The 24,800-nt window shown below is 42.7% G+C and overlaps 1 protein-coding gene across 5 annotated transcripts in view; it reads right to left on the reverse strand.

Moving 5' to 3' along the window:
- myo9aa (myosin IXAa) overlaps nucleotides 1-24,800 on the reverse strand; it is a 79,945-nt gene that overhangs the window by 37,153 nt on the left and 17,992 nt on the right. For 4 of the 5 annotated variants that reach the window (XM_030376459.1, XM_030376460.1, XM_030376456.1 and 1 more), the window contains exons 3-6: nucleotides 2,847-2,941; nucleotides 2,593-2,655; nucleotides 1,964-2,063; nucleotides 893-943 (exon numbers count right to left, since the gene is read on the reverse strand). In XM_030376459.1, coding sequence (XP_030232319.1) covers nucleotides 893-943; nucleotides 1,964-2,063; nucleotides 2,593-2,655; nucleotides 2,847-2,941 — 309 coding nt within the window. The remainder of the gene's footprint in view (nucleotides 1-892; nucleotides 944-1,963; nucleotides 2,064-2,592; nucleotides 2,656-2,846; nucleotides 2,942-24,800) is intronic. The other variant, XM_030376458.1, reaches the window with a different exon arrangement.

Here is a 24,800-nt window from a genome sequence, read left to right on the forward strand (position 1 = left end):
TGTACTATCCATCCATTGTTTATGCGAGTATAAAAGGACAATCCTCAGAAAGAGAAAACCTTGTATTCCACACATCAACATGGTGTGTCTGACATTTGTTTCCACATGTCGGACATAAGCAGCTGTTCCTAACTTCACTGTGGATGCAATACTGATGCAACCCTTCAACCATCCTGTTGCAAGATGGTAGAGGATTTCAGACAAAACACGATTCATATTTCCTTTAAGAACCAAGCAAGTCCAATTCACAGCTGACGTATATGGACAATAACATGCACCGTCTACATTGGCTGTTTACTAGATCTAGAAATAATAATATATCACGGATTATAACCTATCCTCAACAATATTATCGACACGTCAATCTACCACCAGCCAAAGAAAAAACCCAAATAAGATTCTCTTTGGTAATTGATTATCATTCAATGTAATTTCCCTGAAATGGAGAAAATCTTTTCTAGTTACCTTTTTCATTTATTATACATGCCTCACAAGTCAGGAGTGCTCTCTACAACATTGCCTTGTTTAAGGATATTGAATTGTCAATGACTAATGTCAACCTTATTGAACACAAACGCACTGCGCAGGGTAGAAACGTAGAACACACTGAGTGAACATCAGCGTAAAACAGGGGGAAAATCAACAAAAACAAAGCAATCAACCACCAAAACCAACAAGGAAGTGCCCCGAAAGAAACCCACAAAGAACCACAACACAAATATTTAGGCACAGGCAGCTAGGCTTGTTTGTGTTGCTTTGCGCAGAACGTGCAAGTGCTCATGGGAAGTGTTGGAGCACCGGGGAAGGGCACTGTGACTATGGGGGTGAAACTAAGGTGTTCTTCAAACACACTGAAGCCCACGCGCGGTGGGGGAAGGCTGAGGATACTGACCGGCTCGCTCTCACTGTAACTGTCCCAGTGCCGGTGGACTTTCTTTTTCATCTGGAAAGGTTGAGGTAGAGTGGATTGCAGGGTTAGTGTTAAGACAGCAGCATTCTAATGGACACACCAAGGCCGGGATGTGTAGCAGAGGGAAAGTCAGACGGAGAGATAAGACTGACAGTAATAAGTATGTGCATTTGAATACAAGAGTGTTTAGCGCACACGCACACGCACTAAATTGTACTTATCCTGCAAGCATTTATTTTAAAATTCGTTCATGAGATGATTCTGTTAGTGTATTATGATAGATGACAATGGCTTGTTTGTGTTGAACTATGAATGAATGTATGCGTGTATATATTTACTATACAGCCAATTAGCAGGTATGTGTGTGTGAGCCTATAGAGGAGAAACAAAAGTTCCCTGCAGTGTGGAGGGGAGACGGTCTATCGTCCAATCACAGTTGGAGCTCCGTACCAGGCAGAAGTTTCACACAACATTCACATTCCACACATGTAATTGTCTTCTATAAGAGTGTGTTGTTTTTGTGAAACAGCTTTTTGTTTTGACCCACAATGACGATACAAAAGACAGTGTTTTACATATTTCACAGAATGCATGCGTGTGGGTTTACTAGCCTCATCGCTATGGAGCCAGTCAACCAGTTTTGAGTTTTATTTAGGAATGTGTGTGTGTGTGCATGTTTTCTCCCCGTCTGCAGTGAATCAGTCCAAGTGAGCCACCCTGAGCTGTATTTAAGAGCAGTACATGGGTTTAACAGTGCTGTGGTGATGAATGTGGTCCATGTACACACAGGTCTTTAAATATGACATCTAAAAAGGAATGAGACCTTTTACACGACCAGAGTGAAAAACAAAACAAACAAACAAACGGAGAAAGAGACCAGGATCAGACGTATGCATCCAGACACACTGATGCTTGATCCAATTTTCTCTCTGTTTGACTCACTCCAAAAGTGAGCATTTTGTTACACACAGAGCAAACACACGTCCTCCAGTCAATGTGAAAGGGACTTGCACATACATCCCAGGTGTGTGGCAGCAAGAGGTGGCGACCCACCTGGTTGAGGTAATGGTATTCTTCAGGCTTCCGGAGGTGGAAGGCTGTGCGCTCCTCCTCGCTCACCCCCGCCAGCAGGTAATAGAACACATGGTAGTTCCTGGAAGGCAGACAGGAAGTGGGTGGCCCCATGGTTAGTCCGGGCCTTACAAGGTTCAAGTGGTTCAACACACAGGATATAGATTACGAGTGATTCTTCTCTCAAGCCATTGAGAAAATACTGGCCACAAATTTTAGGCAAGACCAAATTAATATTTTTTGCAGTTTCATCAGATGCCATTCAACAATAAATCTATTTTGACAAAAAGCAAATTTCAAAACAGCCCCGAGCCATTGGCTGAGATGATTCCCACAAAAAATTACTTCAAACGTGGGTCATCGTCATTGATTTTTGCATCCATAGCTTTACGTGCATTTGTATTCTTTGCTGGAAATCTACACAGAAACCTTTAATTTGGTTTGATTGCTTTCCGTTTTATTCTTTAGAGGCTCATGAATCTACATTGTTTTGAACGAAAGTGATGGCTCTGATGAAATAGTGAAATTATTGCACCTAAAGTGGCAAAGTCCTTGGCCACTTGGGAAAAGAGGAGAAGAACAAAGGGTAGACACCACCGCTCATCTCTTACCGTTCGTTGTGCTCCTGATAGACGAGTCTCGACTTCTCCAGGAGATACTTTTCAACGTAAGCTCTGGGGGGGGGGATCAAATATAGTTTATCATTAAAAGCAACTTGACACAGAACAAATGTTCCATTTGTAACTGTAACAACTGTTTACATGTGAGAGAGAAACTATGCATGCATGTACGCATCTGTCTATGGAACACAATGCTGATAGACACGACAGTGGAAACCCCCCGTCCATTAGAAGAACAGCCTCACCCCCTCACGGTGCCACTCTCCTGGTAGTTGACCTGGATGAACTTGCCGAAGCGGCTGGAGTTGTTGTTGTGGGCTGTCTTTGCGTTTCCAAAAGCCTGCAAGGTGACAGTTAGGAGGAGGGGAATAAAGGTTTAGGATGAGTCCTGCACAACATGAACTTTGAGACTCTCTCTCTCTCTCTGTCTGTGTGGTTGTGTGTGTCAAATTGGACAGAACATTCAACACTTATGCATAACATTTCCAATCCAATAAACTTCTGAAGAGACTGATAAGGGAGAATGATAGCCACTACCAGATTCTCTCAGGCCTTTCGGGAAGACGTCCAGTAACGTAGACAGGAATGAGGTCATTTGTAAACATATCAAGAAACAGTATTTGTGTATTTCAATAAGGTCCTTTCATCTGGCATTCAGTATTTTCAGTTCAATACACATTAGCTCTCAAAAGTCACAGAGATCAGAGAAATATAACTAACTGTACGGATGGAATATGGATTTATCGACGCCTCTAACGAACCGCACATTGTACATGAACAATGTTCGATGTAAGTATCAGTGAAAGCCATTCCTACTGAAACAAATGTTTCAAGCCCCATATCAATATTGTTGCTCTGGTTATTAAGCAGCAGGTTAAGACATAAAAACCAGATAGTCAACATTTTAATCCAGATAAGAGAAATCTGTTAGTCGGGGCGATTGTTTCTTCTCATTGGCCGTTGCCACAGAAAAGACCGATTTCAGTTTCAGTACGAAAAAACGCTACGTGGCCGATAATATTAGACGGGTTTAAAAAGAAAAAAATCTTTACCCTCCTGACACCACGGGGTAGTAAAACACATGTCTTGACCCCCTCCATAATACTAATGGAGGGGCTAATAAGATATGACTTCCCCCCCTTCTCCCATACTGAGTTGTGACTCATTATCGGCTTGTAGCCTAGTGGGAAGGACCCTTTAATTCAAGGCTTCATGGTGTGCATTCTTTTTATAACATTAAACTCCTCCTCTATTCAGTTTTAAAAAGCACCCAGTCGAGGCGGTCAGTGGCCCGGGCCTGGGGTTTCGGTCCGTGTCCACGCCAGAAGGACAGAGCGAAGCGAGTGCAGCCCTGATTGAAACATTTCCCCTCTCCGGGCCGTGGGCTCCATGTGGCCAGCGAGAACATGTGTAGCGGTGGAGGTTGTATAAGGAGCTGCAGCACTGCCTGTCCCTCGGCTCTGTTTATGTTGTACGGGAGCCTGGAGGGGAAGTCGTTCTTAGGCCTGCATAAAGTTGAAACCCTGCAGTTATTTGTAGCTCTGCTGCTCCAAGTCAACACAAATTCCTGTGCACATTGCGCTGACATGCCCTAGTCGACATAGCGGTGACGGGGGGATGCTAATAGTATTTCAGGGATTCCTATCCAGGTCTACTCTCTTGTGTGACCTCGTTGCACTAGGTACTGTGAGAGGACGTTAAAGGGACACTGCAGCATTTTAAGTAATAGCTCAAATCAATGTCTTCATTCATTAATATTTTCTCATTGGTGTTAAATCACCTCGGCCAATAATCAGACTTAACCTCCTGCGTGAAGACTTTCTTATTTTTATATTATAGTACTTACCATACTACTTCTTATATTACTACGTTTTGTGTAATTTCTTACATAGGCAGCATAACAGTGAAACACGTTTAGTTAAAAGCCTAAACAGCCTCGTTGGTGGATAGCAGCATAGGCTACCTCCCGCCGATCCGCTGCCTCTCTGACCTCGCCCTCTCTGTGAATCTCCTAATTATGATCACTGACAATGCATGCACATCGAAAAATAAAATAAAGAATGTATCACTACTAAATAATTACAACAATATAATGAATTATTAAACATGGCAACATAATTTACTGTCATTATTTAACTAGTTCGGAGTAATTCCTACACAGTGTACCTTTAATACTAAGCGAATGCCAATGCTGCTTACCTCTAATCGGGGGGGTTCATAATTGTTAAAAGACTGTAGCCGTAATATGAAAGATCGTGCCCTGAACAAATCAAGAGTATTTCCTTGATTTGTTCATTTATTCTTTGAGTCCCCCAAAGTCACACTAAACTGTATTGATCGGAAATCGCAATTTTACCACATGTAGGTCTATGCGGCCTTTGCAATTGTATTGATCATAGCTCCTGGCAAAAAGTTGTTTGCGTGCAAGTTGTGTTAATGTTGGGGATGTGGGCACGCCGTCACACAACGAAACCACCAAAGCTGACCTGTTTATTCAGCGATGTCTTCCAAGGTTGGAAAACTACAGTGGAATGACTAGTTACCAATATTCCCACATTCAGAGGACACAAGAAAGCTCTCATTTTTAGCTCCGAGAGAGCAACAACTCTGTGATGGTGGATTACAGGTCCCTCAAGGACAACCAATCACAAGCAGCTTTGCTAAGCAGTGAGCACTTCCTGGATTTCCAGGAAATAAAAAAGGAAGCCTCAGAAATCAAACACACCTCAGTGGAAAGAAATTCGGGTTTGACTGGGCGGGATATTTCTTGCAGAATGGCCCAGTGATCATAACTCTGTGGACTCATCCACCTGCCCCGCGTGAAAACAGGTCTGCGTTTTTCTCAACCATCTGGATTCCTCTCAAACATGTTGCATGCCTTTAAATAGACCACATTACAGAGTTTCGAGATCACTGGGATACAGCATAAAATGCCTCCGAACATAGAGGCAACACATGTTATTCTATGTTTGTTGGATTGAGACCAAATGTGCAAATTACAGACCCACAGAGGTAGAATTAAATAGGCTAAGAGGAATCAATGTTCGGCGACCTGACTGCAATTTAAATAGTAGGCCTATATGTTGTTTATTTATAGATCTTACACCAGCTCACAGGTATGTCGCCAAAACCACCTCATATTTACAGAATGGCTATAGCTAACTTCACATTACACAGTCATCTGCAGGGTTTGGAAACCAGCTCTACCAGAGCACAGAGGTATAAATAAACCTTTGTACGCACTGGGGAGAAAAACACTGAATAACACACGCTGAAAATGATACTCAATCATAGCAGAATGACTATTAGTGGTTCCTCGGAAAGAGGACGGGAAAGAAGAGACAAGATTGTAGAAGACGATAGGAAAGAAGAAGAAAAAAAGAGAACAAAATAATAGAAGAGGAGGGGGGGATAGGATAAAAGATCATTGTAAAAATAAACTGCTCTAGTCCAGACGGTAGCCTGTATCACTGCTGGGGCTAGCACGCAATAGTCATCTATACAATTATATTAATAGCTTACAAATGAATTTGTTTCTGTTGTGGTCGTTTTAAGCTTCTTTGTCGGCTGAGGTTTACAAGTTTATTATAAATACTATGTCCAATAGTGAAGGGAAGGCAAGGTGAACTTTTTATGATGATGCAGCACACCTTCTAGTCAGAAGCTGGTAGAAGGTTGTCGTTCATTAGTCATGCCAATTTCAACCAGTCTCCTAGAAACCGGAGCCATCAAACTGGGAGTGAAAAAAAGTTCAGATGTTGCCTGATATAGCCTGGATTCTGTGTATCTGTTTCCTCCACAAACACAACAGAGAATACAATCTATATCCAGCCACCTTTGTCATATCATTACTACTTTCGATTCAACACAGTATGTTTTTCAGAAACAATTCTATGATTTCAAAACAATGTCAGAAAAAAAACAGAAATTGTGGGAACAGTCTGAGCCCATTAGGAAAATATTCTATAGTAGTCAAGTAATTTATTTGTCATACCAGGGATTTGTCATAAAGGGATTTGAGTTCATTCAAGAAACGACATGTGGTTGCAATTCCCATACCTTACCCAGGGTGTTGGCTTTAGTATGTGACCAAATTATGTTATTTGTAACAGAGCTAAAATAGATTGATTATGATAGTGCTTGGCCTGTGCATGCGAGCATGAGTCAGTAAGTGTGTGTGTACGGAAGAGGACGATGGGTTTAGAATTTCACCTGTATTTTGTTAAAATGACTCACCAACTGAACAAACAATACAAATAGAACAAATAGAGCTTTCGTACATTGTGCCTCTAGAAGACAAATCACAACAGATTAAGTACCAAGTGATACGCACAATTGAAATGCTACATTGATTTGATTAAGATTGGGAAAACCTTCTGAGAGATTTGCATGAAAAAAAGTATTTTTATATTGACAGGTCTGAAATACAACTTCATCTTGTAAGGAACTTCATATTGTGTGCTCCTGAAAAGAGCCTTAAAACAAACAGGGCAAGTATTTGACATAGCTGGCAAAATGCTAAACGCGTACATTGTTCACAGTGTAAGTGTACCGTGTCATCAGTAGCCCTGCAGCCGTATTACAGGTTTTCCATCAAACATTGTTAAGATGCCTTTGATGCAATGTCATCTCCTGCCCATGGCCACTTCCTTCCCTTCTATTCATAGTTAACTGCCCTTTCTCAACACTCTTGTTGTCGTTGATGCCGTTACCGTCTAGACCATTCATTCTCAGTGTGGTCCACCAGTGGTCTGTGACGGTACTGCAGGTGGTCCGTGGAAAAACATTAATTTTAGCCGGAATTAACCATAACAATTTAAATGTGTATATTGATATAAAAATTTAAATTAAATTGAAGTTATTTTGTGATTACTAAAATAGGCTGGGGCAAAGATTAAAGCGTTGCAGAATCTTTGGACTAGTGGTGCTAGGCGGGAACGTTGAAGCCCAGTGCCGTCAGAACCAAAAGCTAGATCGGTGTCAAGGGGCAGAGTCAGAGGCATCTATGAGCCAGATTCCTCATAAAGAAACAAAGAAAAGGAGGGTGAAAAGAAAATACTGTTAAAGCTACTTAGCATTAGGATTCACTGGCCCCGGTGACGAGCCATTGCCCGTTTACGTTTGTTGTTACGAGGCACTGGCTAACGAGAGCACGAAACCTTCAAATCTTCGCCAGCATTTCGGAACCAAACATGGGACACTAAGTCCAAGCCAGTTGAGTTTTACAAAAGCAAGCTCCAGGTATACTGCACAAGCAAGAAAGTAATGCAATCGACATCTGCTGGTGGCGCTACTGCTAAAGCAGTGGAAGTCTCGTACAGGGTGTCCCGACTCTCAGTGAAAAAAGGTATGCCAAATACACTCAAGGAAGTGAATTGAAATGGACTTGATTCCATTATCATACATCACTGCGCAGTGCAGAATGGAGGAGATGGCCAGGGATCAGCTAATATCGCCGATAAAAGCCAGTACATTTTTGCCCTTCAGTTGGACGAATCAACCGATATAGCTAACCTTGCCAACCTGCTCGCCTACGTATGGTATGAATACAAGAGAGAAATAGAGGAGGACTTTCTCTTTTGTAAACTTTTGCAGACATGCACAACCACAGAGGCACTTTTTGACATGTTGAACTATTCCATCACAGAACATGGGATTTATTGGGCAAGATGTGTGGGAATAGGCACAGACGGGGCAGCAGCCATTGTAGGCTGACACAGCGGTCTTCCTAAACGTGTGCAAGAAGTTGCTCCGCAAGTGAAATCTATACACTGCAGCATCCACAGAGAGTCCCTTGCAGCCAAAATAATGCGTCCCGATCTCAAAACCGTTGTGGATGAAGCAGTGAAAACTGTCAATTTCATCAAGGCCCATCCACTGAATTCAAGACTGTTTTCAGTTTTATGCGACAAGATGGGCACTGAGAACCGGCAATTGCTGCTCCATACCAAGGTGCGGTGGCTGTAAGAGGGAAGGTGCTTGCACGGCTTTACGAGCTGTGAGATGAGGCGAGACTGTTTCTACTTAACACCAAGTTCAACCTTTCTGGACGATTCAATGATGCAGACAGGTTTGGCAAGTTTGCATATCTGGCTGACATTTTTGAGGCCTTGAATGGACTAAATAGGAGCCTACAGGGGAAGTTGGTTACTCTTTTTGATACGCAAGACAAAGTTGAAGCAGCAATCAAGATGATGGGGATATGGGCCAGGCGGGTGGAGGACTTTTCTCCGCATTTGTGTATCAGGAGGTTCGACCGTGAGGGTCATTCACACTTGATGCCCGATATGCAGACATTGGTGTCGCTCAGACATCAATAGAATCAACAGGGGGTTTAGGGGGGGTGGGCTTGCAAGGGGTGGGATATGACGTAGGATCGAGGTTCACAAGAGGTGGGATAAGGACGGCCGCTGTCACTCCGGTTTGTTTTGGTTGGAGGCAGAACGGGCAAAACTCATCGCGATCATCTTAAATGTTCCTGCAGCGATGCATCATATGTTCGAGACCAATGGAAGAAATTACGAAGAAGAAAGGCGTCACCAACCACTGCGTTACCGAAGAAAGATATCGCCTTATTTTGCATCATCTCACATCTAACAAACACTGGGACCAATTTAGTTGATTTCTGTGTTTAACTAGCCGCGTTTACATGGACACATCTATGCCGCATAGATTTCTATGCGGCATAGAAAATGGTCATGTATACGCCTCATTCGGAATACAATTATCTGTTCGGCATAGATTCTATGCCGAATAGAATAGGTGGTGTAGTCCGTTTTAAATCGCCATGTATAAACTTATTCCGCATAGATTGAGGTTTAACTTAGAGCAGCCGCAGTAGTTCACTGAGCTCCGTCGGTACTTTTAAGCACACCGAACTTCACCGCTGTCAAGGAAAGTGGATTTATTGCCTGATTCACGTCTTTGTTATCACTCCGTAAAAGTAGTCCGGTAAGCGTGTCCGGTTGCTAAGCGACGGGACATGGGTGTTTATTAACGAGGTGTCCGCGCGCGTCCGAGATAACTGTAAATTAGTAGGCTACTACTAGTACTTTTGCAGGCTGAACGTTAAAATACTTCCTAACTTAGAGATGGCAGCTGCAGTAGCGCGCAATTGGACCTTCGAGGATTCCTGGTCACTAAATTCCCGTAAGACCACTCTCTCCCACCAGTCTTGGCTGCGGACTCGCATCCAAATTCCTCTTGTTTGCGGCGGAGCATAGGGTAAATATAAAGTTCTGACGAGAAATTGACGTTGCTGCGCTGTCCTCCTCCTTCTTAATTGAAGGAGCAGGCAGAGAAAAGCTCTCTCCTGCTGTGCTTTCATTAAAATCAAATTTAAAATCCCCGATAGTGATAAGACATCCATTATGTCGCCGCCGGTCCAGAGACGTGTCAGGTGTGCGCGAGAGACATAACGGACACTTTTGTTACTGCCATGTATACAGTACATTCGGAACACATTTTAGGAACAGATCTATGCCGCATAGAAATCTATGCGGCATAGATCTGCCATGTAAACGCGGCTAATGAGAAGACAGGGAGTCGAAGGACGGGACACTAGAATGTTCAGCTAACTGGTAAATAATAATTGTTACGAGAGTAGCGTATGTGTGTGAGCGAGAATGGCAGTGTGTGTGTGAGGGACGTCAGCGAGTGAGTGGACGAGCGAGGAGAGCAAGCGGTAGCGTGTGTCAGTTTAGTGAAGTAATGAACGAAACAGGTTGTTTAAAAAAAAAAAGAGCAATTTCTATATACGCGTACAGCTGTGAACCCATGTGATGTAATTTATTGTATGATGTGTACTTTTAGGGTTACGATAAGACCTATCATTTAGCGTTCACCACAAATGACTCTAAATTAGTGCTACATTTAAATATTTTTGAACCATTCAGTGAACAAAAGGCAACAGGCTGTCATTTAGGGTGCAACTTAATGACATTCCACTCCTCATTCACATATAAGGTAATTAACATTTCCGCCGGCTAAAGTACTACCTCACTCAGGGGTAGTATTTTTTCGGGAGGTTTTCAAGACACCAATGTCAGGATATGTCGTTCACATATACGGCACGTCTGGAGAATAACTGGCTAATAGCAGGCATTACGTGTATGTGTAAAAGCAGCTTAACAATCATTTCCAAATCGTTCTGATATTTTAGGCAGCTCAGACACGCACCTTTCAAGTGCTGTGCATGATGACATCATACAGCACTGTGCTGAAAACTCAGCTACGGAATTATATCCCAACCCCCGACACAACAGCAAACTGGATAAGAAATCGGTTTGCCACCCTGGACGACTCCACCCTGACAAACCTCACCTTCCGAGAGCAAGACAGCCTGGCAAAACTGTCCTGTGACAGTGCTTTGAAAATAGACTTTTCTGAGAGATGCCTGCCTGCTTTTTGGCTGAAAGTTGACAGGGAATACCCCGAACTGTCCGTCAAAGCCCTGAAGCTGCTTTGCCTTTTCCAACCACTTACCCCATAATCCCGATTTTCAACCATGGTCATGTTGAAGACAAAATATCGGAACGGACTCAGAACAGATCGTAAATCAGATTGAGGATACTTTTGTAAATTAATATTATGAAATAAATGTGACTTATTTTATTATTATTTTTAACCAGGAGTAGGCCTACTGTGTTTTTAAATTTGTATAGGGCCAGAGTCAAAGAATGTTCGTGATCACATCACATGCATAGCCTTTATAGGCAGTTTATATATAAAAAAAAACAGTTTTAAATTATAAATGAAATGGAAAGGAATAAGGCCTATTGTTATTGTGTTTTCCAGTTAGTTGCTTGACCTCCTACTCTTTGAGGACTTGTATAAAGAAAAATCTCCAAAGGTTTTGATATTTTGACTATATATCCAAGTGTTCTTATTACTGGAAATAAGCCTGTTGATCAAATGAACCGGATTATGTCCTCGGGTGCTTGAGTAAATAAATTAAATATGGGTCAGCCGTTGTTGGCAGTTGAACTGATGCTATGACTGATGATGAGTTATTTTAAGTGCTAGTAGGCTTATTAAGAGGTGCGGATTTTGGTAGGATTATATTTGTATATCGTGTATATTTAGGTAGTCCGCGAAAATCCTTGATTACAAATAGTGGTCCCCACACACACCACACCCCATCACTTCGGTTTAGTGTGGACATTTCTTATTATTGAAGCATCACTCCAGCATAGAATTCTCATAAATTGAAGGTCCCTTTAACATGCCCGGTTCAGTGTACAATCACGAGTATGCTATGCAAATAAAACATTTCTGAGAGCTCGCCCTCAGTAGCTGAAGGTCTGAGAAGAGGCGTGTGCGTGTTGCACTCTGGACTACTTAGCTTGACTACTTAGCTACTTAGTCTTATTGGCCTAGAACAAATGATAATGGGGGGTCAGAGAGGTACTCCTCTCAAAGAGAGCACCCGGAATACAAATTGAGAACCTGAATGATTTTATAGCATAGTGATCCTGATGGATTGGGTTCAATGGATTCACACAAATATGACACAGAAACCCAGCCACTGATCCAACATCATATGAAAGATTCTAATATAACTAACGTGTAAATTGTAGAAGGAACCCTTTAACCTGGTGCATTTCAAAAGTAATAAGGGTTACACTAAGAATTAAACCCAAAGCAGTTCCATAAGCAGTTCCAATGTACTTTCTAGTTAATAAGGCCAACACAATACAGCTTTCAACACAATATAGTGCAAGTTGTGTCCAAAGGCTGGCCAGGAAAGACTAACAGGGTTAAAGCCTCAATCATCCAAAGGAAAAAGGCATATGTTTAGAGATCAACCTCTGGGGCTGATCAGTGGTTCAACACGCCTGCTCACAATGTTAGACATGTAGTTCCCTCTCTTCTCCAACTGCTTCCTTTCCTTTCCCTGTCCATAAAAGACACATCTCTTGTAACAAAATTGATGTGTAGGGATCGTTTTTTTTTTATACCACCAATCAATGTAGCATGTATGCATATTTGTAGACATGCATGATCAGAAGCAGTACAAAAAACAGTCATTGTGTGGCTACCGGAGAGGAGTTGTACACGCGGTTCCCCTCATTCTTTCAACTGGCCCACACCACGTTGGGAGGGACCACAGGTGTGGTTCAGCTCATTTCAGATCCGTCCAACAAAGGGACAAACAAGACCTGATTTGTTGCACCAAGCATCTAGCCCACCATTCACAACGCCTGCTACTGGCCGTCACGGAAACGCAAAAAGTCTGAACGTTTCCTAGAATCTTGCTCCTACACTGAAAACTGTAGTTACCCTCAGTTCGCCCAAAGGTAGACCGCCTCATCTTCTAGGTGGAAATAAGAACGTTGGTACTACACTCATTTCTTTAAAGAGGTAGCTTTTATTTGTTTCTGAGTCAAGATATACATTTCGTCAACATAAGCAAGAGTCTTTTCCTGACCACACATCCTGGGTTACAACTTGTTTTAAATGGAATGCTGGTGCACAGAGCAGCCAAACAGCTACTCACTGAGCATAACACCCAACAGGTATGGCACTCAAGTTTGCAGTGAGGGGTTTTGCCTTAATGTGACATAAATGGAATTTCCCTATAAACAATGCTAAATCTGCTTCAGAAAAAAGACTACTATTATATTCAATGGGAATAACCTTGAGCTCTGCCAAGATCCAAGTGTGCACCATTTGGCCCATTAAATACATGGAAAAATGTACTTCAAACGAGAACAACACTTTCATCGTTTTTAACATCTCCACCCCTCGACTCATTCCAGCAGCAGACACTGAACAAGTCAACAAATTATTTCATAGAAGCACCTTCTTGTTGCCAGTTGTTTCACCTGTCATATTTATCCAAATGTAAAAGCCCAAATGCACTTGCACAATCAAAGTCACTACCGACTACAGAGTGCCTACATAATGCACTTAGCTGCAGGGCCAGATGGATGCAGCGCTTTTCTGTTGAGGAACGTTGCAACCTAGCTGGCTCCAGTGTGGCAACACAAATTTCAGGCTTCTGTGGACACACACTGTCCTGCGGTCATGGAAAACCTAAAATGTTAAAACTTTTCCCAAGATTCCATGTTCAACGGAACTTAAGGATATCAGACCCATAGCCCTTACCTCAGTAATTATGGAATCTCTAGAGAGAATTCTGCTCCGACATATCATCGGTACAACAGACAATCGACCCATATCAATTTGCCTATGAACAGGGCTGTGGCACTGAAGACTGTTGCCTACTTAGTTCATATTATTTCGAAACATTTAGACAAACCCAAGACCTATGCAAGAGCCCTCTTTCTAGATTTTTCATCAGCCTTCAATACCATACAAGCAGACATTCTGGTGGCAAAAATGGTCCAGCAGGAACTGAATCCATACCTGATACATTGGTATGCTTTATTTCTCACCAATAGAGTTGTTTGTAATGGAAATCAAAACCCCTACATCGGCCATTACAACCAATGTTGTAATGGCCTGGTTGTAATGGCCCTCAGGGATATTCGAGTTCAGCTATGCTTTTTACGTTCTACACCGATGATTGTCGTACAGATACAGCAAATCAATTTATAAAGAAATACTCTGACGATACTATTTTATTATCTCTGTTGAGTAACTCCGAAAAAAACAGTTTCACCAACTTGGCGTGAACAAACTGGTCGAGTGGACTGAGAATAACGCACTTCTTATAAACACCAAGAAAACAGAGGCGATTGTATTTGGCTCACCACCAGTCATTGGTTTCTATTGTCATCCATCAAGAAAAGAAAAATCCAAAAGTGTCCTCAATTAGATACTTGGAGGTAACCATAGACCATCAGCAATCATGGAAACACCACATTGACAACATTTGCAATAAGACTAAACTTTGTTGGCTTACAACATTTCCTCCGACCCTAACCACGTCCTGAACACAGTGTACAATCTACTAACATCAAACTATAGGGTTCCAAGTCAACATTCAAAAAGGTTAGACTGAAGCAGTCTTTTGTTCACCAGTCAATCCTAGAACTGAACCAGGCACTTAATCCCACACCGAATGCATGCTGATGGGCCTTAGATCGTGTTGTCTACTGCTGTAATGTTATGATGAATGTATGTACTTTTACTTTAATTGTGGGTCTTGTCTCGATTTCCTGTTTTTGATGTCCTGTCCTAATGTCTTGTCTGTGATGTTTGTAAATATAGGTGCAAGACAAATTTCAGACTTGCTCTGACTATTATCGTATCGTAGCACTGCAGCCATGTTGGGCGCAGCTAGATTTTGTAGTCGGTATCATAACCTTGTTTTGCGATTTATGTGCCAAATCGACAGGACAATATGCTCAAAGCTAATGGTTGTTTGTGCAGAATGGAGGCAGTAAATGAATTATAGCCTATAGAAGACCTTGAACTTGACTTGACACACCCTTAACAAAAGGGCAGGGGTGGTATAGCTAGAGGCAATAACCAGGAACAAGTGACAAAAAAGAAAATACCCACTGTCATATGAAACGGAAAAACATACTAAAACTATAATAATTTTCCAAGATTATTCATTGCCAAGGATCCTGAGCCGGGAATGTAAGGGTGAGGTTTTCAGGGTGGATATAACACGATCTGGAAAACCTTTTCGACGTGGATTTTACACTGACATTTTTTCAGTCAAAATGTCTACTTGATCTGTTGTGGTCAGTTGGACCACACCAAGAGTGGTCTTTGATGTAGATAGAGAGTTCAGGCAATTTGGCCCCTTTGTTTAGGAAGTGTTTGACCAGCACTGAGCAAATGTGCTCCACTACTAGGAAAACAAGGCTATCTTTTAGTGCAAACACCAATCCCACTCACTCTAGTAGCTTGTGTCAATATGGAATCACTATGCTGCTTGTATGACTTGGGTTGAAATTTGGCATAGGTTGAAAATAATAATCTCCTGCCAAAAGCAAGAGAATTGTCATGAAACAAGCAGTCCAACACTTCAAAATAGCAGCCTGAGGTATCTTTGGTGAGGAGAACACCTGGTCGCAGGGCCTGCTTAACGCTAACCGAGGAGAGGAGGGAGATCCATCTCCATAAGAACTCCCACACACACACACACACACACGTAAACACACACACGTAAACACACACACACACACACACACACACCAGAACAACAACTCAACATGATCCAGGGAGTAGGGCTTCGGTTGACTTCGCCGCTTACAAAACCCAACCCAAACAACCACAAAGGGAGGAGGGGAGGGGCTTCCGTGTTTTCATGGAAAAGGGAGAACCAGCCCAGACACCAGCGGAAGGAGAGGAAATGCAGGAGGTGCAGAAAGGAGCTTCCCAAATCTGGACGCCGTACAGTGTGATGGAATGTTAGGGTGAGGGGTTGAGATGCAGAGCTCTGTACAACATGAAGCCAGGGCCCAACCGACGGCTCTTACGAGCGGAAAAAAATAAGCCTGAACCAAATAACTCTAATAGACTTTGCACTCGACGCTTCCATGTTGAATTCAGAGAGAGAATAACGAATAATTTATAGTTTAGGCATTTCATTCTTTTAAAGGAGACATATTATGGTGTTTTCCCAACAAGTAAACATAGTATTTGAGTTTTAGATATGGGTATTTATATAATATTATATCTATCACGGCCAAAAGCTATGTGCGCCTTGGATGATATTATGAATCATAAAGACTGCGTCTGACGTCTCTGGCACTTCCACAAAACGTAAAGACTTGTAGTGGGGGATATCTCGGCAATGGTTGAGAGGTATTGGGGGAAAGGAACTTTGGCCTTGACTCTCTGAAGTCCATGAACCGCGACATGGAGGAGAAAGGGATTGTACTACGTAAGCTGAGCTGCCGGACATGCCGCAGAGCTCCCCGCGCCGGATCTGCCGGACTGCCAACGAGACCTACCCCCGCCGGACCTGCCAGCTTCAGCGGCAGTTCAGCTCCCGGAGTACACCCGCCGGAACAGCCGGAAAGCTTTGGCCGCAGTTCAGCTCCTGGAGTACACTGCTGGAGCTACCCCCGAATCATCGGCGGCGGCGGCCAGACGGCTTCGACGGCGGCCGGACGGCTTCGACGGCGGCCAGACTGCCGCGGCAGTCCGGCGGAGAAAGGGATTGTCCTCCCGGAGCTGAGCTTAACTCTGCTCTGATTGGAGGGGAGTGGGGAAGTGGGAGGTAATATTCAACTCTGCCCCCTTCCTACGAAGGAGGGGGTGCCGAAAGTGACTCGCTCGTTTGGTAACTGTAGGCGGGGTACTTTCGGAAATGCATATCTCACTCAAATAATCATGTACAGACTTTTTTCAAATGCGTGTGGTATGCGTGTGGGAGCACCAGAGACCCAAAACAACACCCCAAATCCCAGGAAAAGTTATTTTTTCATAATATGTCCCCTTTAACTCTTGGGTTATAAGAATGCCACACATCAGTGCATGGCAGTTAGAAGACCCTGGTGTCTCTTACAGTGAGAAAGGGTCTATATGAGCGACAGAAATATAAGGCACTCATGCAGAAGAAAGAAGCAGACCAACAGACAGAAATGTTTAGCTGTTCCGATGGGGCGTGTCAGACCAACGGTGAGAGTCAAGCAGTGTGGGACAGAGAGGGTTAGAGAGGATTATTCAGACTGAGAAATGTAAACTTCGCTCACTTCAAGTGTTTAGAAAGTCAAAAGTCCCCAATATGCTAACAGTGCAAAGCTATTTGTTAATTGTTATTATAGATCACTCACTGTTGGTCAAGGCAGAGCTTGGCTAGGGCCCCCCAGCATTCCTCATTGCTCAACTTAAAATAGAGGGACAGTAGCCCACGCTCAACGACAAGTGTGCAGCACAACAATGTGGCCCAACTATGTGGCTGTAGAGGCCCAGGCTCTGTTGTGGAAATTAAGGTTTTTAATTATTTTATATATTTACAGTAATTAAATAAACATTTTAGTCATATGAAAGAGAAAAGAAAAAAGAAAGTGACTTAAGGCTTTCCATATTATTAAGTAATGTTAGGGATTAACCTGCATACGCCTCAATGCAATATTGATGATCATACAAAAAAAATACAAAATTCACTAATCTTGCAGAAACACTCCAAAGACTGCAGCTGGTGCTTCAATCATATTGATATGTTTTTAAAGGCCTAACCTATCTGTCAAAAAGAGCCCAGCCGGAAAATGAATGAGTAGCGCCTTTTGGCCCAATCTCCCACTCCCTAAATACAAATCATAATCTGAACCTATCGTCCATTCTCCACTGTGTACTGCAAAATGAAGTTGTGGTTGTAGTTGTGTTTGAGTAGCAGCTACAGCTGGGAAAGCAATCAGCGGTTTAAACAAATCAGTGCAGGGACAAATAAATTGCCATCATCGTTGATGCTCCCGGGATTTCGACAGGATTTAGTTTAAGGGTGGCCTGGATCCTTTATATAGTGGTTGGCACGCCCAAGTCCTGTAGGACACAGAGGAAGATTGACGGCTTTGGCAGTCGCTGTCACCGTTCACGTCAACAATACATTTCCTTCCCTCCGCTTTTCCAAGTGTGACTCCATGAAATGTCTTACCTTCCTCTCCTACACATGGGCCAAGTTTACTTTGGACCGCTTCCCATTCTCCTAATCTGAGCCCAGTGTTTACCCAGCTAACAGCCTTCAACAGCCTCACACCACTGTTCTAACTGGAGCTCCTGACTGGATGGAACTCCACAAACCCAGGGATGCAACCAAACCCACATTGCTCTTAACACAGATGAATGATTAAAGCACCATGGAACAAACATTTATTAAAATGAAAACCGTTGGTATTCAAATGTGGTATGCATGAATTACTAATCTACTACTAATTTTTTCTTTTCTTTTTAGGAATAATTAAAAGAAGGACTCGGAAAATGAAGCAAAAGATATAAACTGAACATTGAAGTTAACTGAACCCAGTGGGCTAATGATTTTGAAGTGTAATGCAGTATAACTTTCATAGGCTTCTGTGCGTGCGTGCGTGCGTGCGTGCGTGCGTGCGTGCGTGCGTGCGTGCGTGCGTGCGTGCGTGCGTGCGTGCGTGCGTGCGTGCGTGCGTGCGTGCGTGCGTGCGTGCGTCCTCTTCTTGTCATTAGGTGTATTGGAAAAGCTCTCTCGATTTAGCGATTTATGCCGAGGCAAAGCCGAGACAGGTGGTCTTATCAGGTACCCGCCCATATCTAGGCCACATGGCAAGCATTAGCTTGCCGATACTAGGCTAACTCCAAATTGACGCTTGCCTAGACTAGGGCATTGTGCCTAGAGGCAAGGTGAGAGATGTGATTTAGCACAACTGCTAAGCTAAAGGCTAACAGCACGTGTTCAATGCAGAATACGAGGTCAATCCAATTAGTGGAATCTCAGAGACGCAAACCGCGGGACACCACCGCCCAATCCTAGAACACCCGTCTCCTCAGTCTCTGCAGCCACCAGCAGGCTTTTCTTAATTGCATCAAGTTACAACCACTCTTAATAAAAAAAACGTAGATTTTGAAGGTCAAATTACATCATAAGACATGACAAAGATAATTTATCTGTAAACTCAAAAGGTTAATTTTTCATAATTAGACGCATGACAATTGTGATTGTTAGCTTTGCGGAGATGGGCTTTGAACTTACACTAGGTACTTTTGTGCCTAGTACTTTTGTAACAAGGTGTGCAAGTCTTGATTGGAATGAGGAACAGCAACATTACTGACTTTGCTAAGCTGCCCTGCTGTGGCCTCAAAGAAGAGAACGGCATCAAGTCCTCGAAAACACACGTTCTGAATTAGTGTGCATGTCTTAAAAGACCTGGAATGGATGGGCAAAGTTAGGGTCATTCCCCTGTGGACTTGAGCGAACAAGGGCTACTACCTCAAGCCGGCAGGGAACCGTTAAACCTGTGTGCAGAGGAGATTACGCTTTCCAAGTTTATGTAACACTTTAGCTAGATGGTTCAAGACGAAGGAACACGAGTCACAGGGAAGTGGAGACCTTGGAGTTCAAAGTGAGAGAAGCTGGAGATGGCAGGGGGAGTTATTTGCAGTGGGAACGGGTTGTTTCTTTCAACTTTGTTTGCTATTTATCTTGAACATTCTAGGAGGAAGAAAAATAACCAAACAAAAGACACGGTTTCACTCAACAAAATACTACTCGAAGTACTACTCGACTCAAAGTCTGAGTGTCCAATAGAGTCACGAATGTTATCACTGTGGAAGATAAGAGTTATGTTGAGGAAAGGTGGGTAGCCTAATGGAAGACTCTGGAGCACAGGACTTGCTGGATTTGCTTTATCCTCTGCCCTACCCCAGCAGGAGGATCAGGAGTGGGGGTGGGGGAGGGCTCCTCTTGCCATGGAGGACGGGGGAGAGATAGTTCCTGTGAAGGGAATGGCAACATCTAGCCAGCTGTAGACAGACATGGTCAAGGCCAGGAAAAAAGTGTCTGTCTGTCTGTTGGCAGGTTTTGGGTTTCAGCAGAGGGAAAGCATAGTCCCTGAACAGATAATTACCTTTAATAAGCTTGCTGTCTTTCAGACTGAAAAAGAAACGCAACTCAGTGGAGAGTGGTAACCTTTCAATCCAAGCCAAAAACTAGCAACAAAAATGAACATCTGTTGTTATTTGGAGTACATGAAGTCTTAAATAGCAAAGACGGCACAAAAGAGCACCAACTGCGTCTCATTTTGTCTATCAAAGAAGGCGTCTCACACCACCTGTTTTGACCCTGGTAGATCATCAAGACATCAAGAGCTCACTGCATCGTGCACGAGTGTGTACATTTCCATCTGTGCATATGTGTTCTGGCAAGCCCCCTACACACTGTGGCATAAATAAATCTTACAAGAGTGGATAATAACACAGGGACATTGTAAGGGCCACAGCATCTGTTACTGGACATGGAATGAAGCTGGGACTTCTGTGTGAAAGGGGGTGAACGAAACAGTGTGAAGGGTGCGCAAGCCTGCTACGTGATTCAATAAATGCCTTGACCTCAACAACAACCCAGCCGCTGTTCATGTTATGCACTGTCAAATTAAGTTTCATCTTGTCACCTAATGTTCAACAATTTGCTACATGCCGCAAAAGTACCAATGGCATTGTGTAAACCAAGTCTATTAAATTGAATCATTGAATAGTTTACTTTGTTGGCCTGAACTCAAGTGTAAGGAGCGGTCTACTGTTGCTGACTAAACAGGAAGAGCGTGTACTGTTTTCTGTGTACCGCCTTTGTCTAAACAGTGTCTCCAAAAAAGTCAGTGGCGTATAGAGGAAAGAAATGTACAGCTAATATAGTAGTATCTTTCTATATTCCATGATCTCAAATAATGGTTTGCTCTACCCGTCATCCCAAAAAATTTGTGACAATCATCTTGATTGAAAACAAATGTTGATTCAGAATTAACTTTACGATAAACTGGTAAACTGATGTAAGCACTGCTGACCATGTCCATTGTGTGTTGGGTAAACACAGTCCCTGCACTGGACTGTGTGCAGGGACGAACCGTTACCGACGCAGGAGTAAATGCATATCCTCTCGTGGTCATAAAAGACTACTTGTAGCTAGAACCTTTTCAAGGCTTATTGCTCTGTGAAGAGCGGTTTCTTAGCCATTGTTAACCTTAAGATTCAAAACATTGGTAATCAAGAGGGAATATCCTGTGAGATTTCACTTTGAAGCACAGAACCAGGAAGATCAAGTCCACTGAAAAAAAAAAAACAGACACTCAACAAGTGTTTCCAGAAAATCCCCTACAATCGTTGGACATACATGTCCAACGCCTGTGTCATTCTGGGCAGCGATTGGCCAATTTGTCTTTTTGTCTGTGTCCGCCCATCTCTCTCCTTTTCTTCTCAACTGAGAAAATAAAAACACATGCATCTTCCAAACAGAGTTCATCTCAGCTGACCCAACCCTGTTGGGGGGACTTTGGCAATACAAACTAATCCCGCTCAATATTAGGAAGGCTCTGGGGAGGATGTCTGTATGTCTGTGTACTGCTGATCTGTGTTGAGTCACAGTGGGCGTGTTTGGAGAACTCAGAAGGCTAGCAGGCTGTTCAACACACAGCTGCTCTACAGGTTCTTAAGACCTGATGTATGGTCAGTGCGCATGTGCCAAGCAGCCTGCAGCTCTCACACACACACACACAGCACGAGCGAGCGCAGACAAACACTGCACACACGCACATGGGCCGCATACACACACACGCGTACACGCGCTTGCTGACGCAGACCTCTGTTTTAACAGCCCTGCCATCGACAAACTCCCAGTTCTGTCTAGAGACTGTAGAAACTGCGATAAAAGACGTGATGAGACAATTTCTCACGACGACAACGCAACGGCAGGTCGTACATTTTATCATACAAAAAAGTTAAATTCAAACATCACGCCGACCGGCATATCAACAGACAAGTCACATGATCTTAAAAGAGACGGCGTCCCTAAAACACAGAACGAAAACATGTCAATAACACAGTATGGTAAATTATGTCTAGAGTCCACCACAAGGCTAGTTTGTTGCTAAAATGTAATGTAACTCTCCTTCTTGAGCCTCCCGAAATGTCTTTACACTTTGAGCCTCCTGAAATGTCTTGCGATATTGATATCCCCCCCTCCTCCCTGCCTACCGTTTTAGTTGTTCTATGTTGTGTGTATGGTATGTGTGACTGTAGGCTACTGCTGCCTGTCTTGGCCAGGTCAATTGAAGAGATGTTTATCACTTCAACATTTGTTTCTATATATATATATATATACAGAGGAAATGTAAGCATCACCAACAAAACAACTGTTGGTGAAAATACAGATTTTTCTAATCTCGGTAACATGCAGATCAAACCTACAGATCAACAGCTTCTTCAAGGAAAAAACATCTGGAATGACGCTCTGAGTGGTAGTTAAATCAGCTATCTTTTGCCTCAATAGCCAGCACACTCAAATAAAGGGATACGTTCTTCCCCTTATCCCTAAACCTTTCCTGGTTTTTCTGAGAAGATAAGGGCACAGGAAACATTTCTTGCACCTATCAATCTGTCAAGAACATTGCCTTCCTGTGTGTAGACTAAAAGTAACATTCGACTAAAAATAGGGGATGAGACAAACTGTGGGATAGTGTTAGTCAAACATGGCAGTTATCTCTCAAAGACGAGAGGATTCTTAGTTTCCTGTCCTAAGCCATCATTACCTGGTATAATGGTTGAGCAAGTAGACACACAGACAAGGACCAACACAGTACAACACAGATAACAAAATACACATTACAGTGGATGTATCGCAATGGCGAGGCGCATACAGCCTTTAGCCGTTTTCTATAAATATTCTAGAACACACGGGAGTCCTGGAGCTCTATATCTAAATAATATCATATAATACATAGATATCTATATCATATATAATACATATTATCACGGCTAAAATCTGTGTGCGCCTCCAGACGATATTTTGAATCACAAACGACTTTGTAAGGGTTCTCCGAAGTCCCTGGTTCTTCCACATCAATCAGCGCGCTTGTGCCTCCGTTTTTTCAAAGGTGAGCAGAACACCTAGTGCTCGTTTTACACCGAACGCAAGTTTTAGCCACTGGGGGACCATAGGCTGGCTAGGGGAACTCATATTTATGTTAGAAAACCTCATAAAGTGAAATTTTCATCTGCAAAGGATGGATGAAAGAAAAAAAATGGTTGGAGAGCTAATTCAGGGGAGATTTGGATGATGTGTTGACAACCACAGTAAGGGTTCTGAAGCATGTCAAAGAAGTAAAATATCACAGGGTCATTCCTTTGTTTCCAGTGTCCGATGTTCCCAGGAACATATGTACTACCTATTGTCCTATGTTCCCCAGATTGTCCCCCTGTAAGATAACGTTTCTCAGTTGTTCCTGGTGGTGGAAAAAGTGTAGATAGGAATTATCTATAAACACAGTGAAGTAAAACCAGTCAACCAAAAGTATAAAGTGCTTGATATATAATGGACGCAAGAATCAAAAGAACAATTACCATCCCATACCCTGTGAACTTAAGTACAAATGGCAAGCAGAGTTTTGGAGAAACAATTGTTTGCAAAATGTATATAAAATATTGTCCAGTATTAATTGTATTAATATATTAATGCTGCTAATTGAACGTATTTTTACAAGAAGAGGAGCAATAGCAGGCTCTGGGCTGTACATAATGGACTCACGTTACACTAGAAAAGTATATTAGTACGAATCAGATAACTTCATTTAGTATATGCTACACGTGAACCTCCTAAGATGGCGCAATTTGATCGGTTCGCTATCTCAGGATATTGGGCAATATCCCATGTTTGAGATCTCAAACTCGGGATATTGTTTTCATGCACGTGACGGTCGTCTCGTCAAGATAATAAAAACAAATAAAGCCCGGCAAAAGGTGTCATCTTGTTTATTTTTGGAGTGTTCACGTGTAGTATATACTAAAACAATAATTCACCTCAGGCTCCGTGAATAATGGGGAATAGCCCATTATTCCCCACTATTCACTTCGCCTTTGGCGAATAATTGTTAATTATCAAACGACCTGTCTCCAAATCCATTTTCTGCATCCGTTTTGAAAACCAAACAAAAACAACCTTGCGAAAAAAATTAAAAAGTCGCAAAAATACGCATCTTACTGTGCAAACGAATAGTTGCCGTCACTACGCATAAAAAAAAAAATCTGTTGCATAACCAGGAAAGCATAATCCACTGTGTTCAAACACCAACCGTGTCCTTATTATATATCAAATGAAGTAAAAATCTTCAGGAAAAAGACCTTCCGTCATTTTATTGAACTTGTATGTATGTATGCCAGTTCCTCTAGGCCTCTTCTCGGCTCAATGGAGCTATTAAAGGTTGTGGTCATGTGACGTGACAGCAAGCCATAAAGCCCTTGTAAAATGTGACAATGTTGTCAACAATTCTCATCCGGTATCTGCCTTTATGACTGGCTGCTTTGTCCCTATAGTCGAAGGGTGTTACGAAACTTTCAGGAATTCAGTTGATCTCAAGATAAACGAGAACAGAGTGTGTGTGGCTCTGAACTTCTCAAGGCCCCCAAACGCTGTTTTCCAGACACACATCCCAGAACCTTCAGAAGTGACTGGAATGTTCCAAGGGAAGAGAGGACGGCATGCTCCAAAAAAATAGCAGATTTTTGTCACATTTGACTCAGGTTATGAGTGCTTCCTCCTTCCACCTCGGAAACACTCAACAGATGCAGTACAATAAAGCTGTACAGCTGGTCAG

The sequence above is a fragment of the Gadus morhua genome, chromosome 14 (assembly GCF_902167405.1).
Source record: "Gadus morhua chromosome 14, gadMor3.0, whole genome shotgun sequence".
NCBI lineage: Eukaryota > Metazoa > Chordata > Actinopteri > Gadiformes > Gadidae > Gadus > Gadus morhua.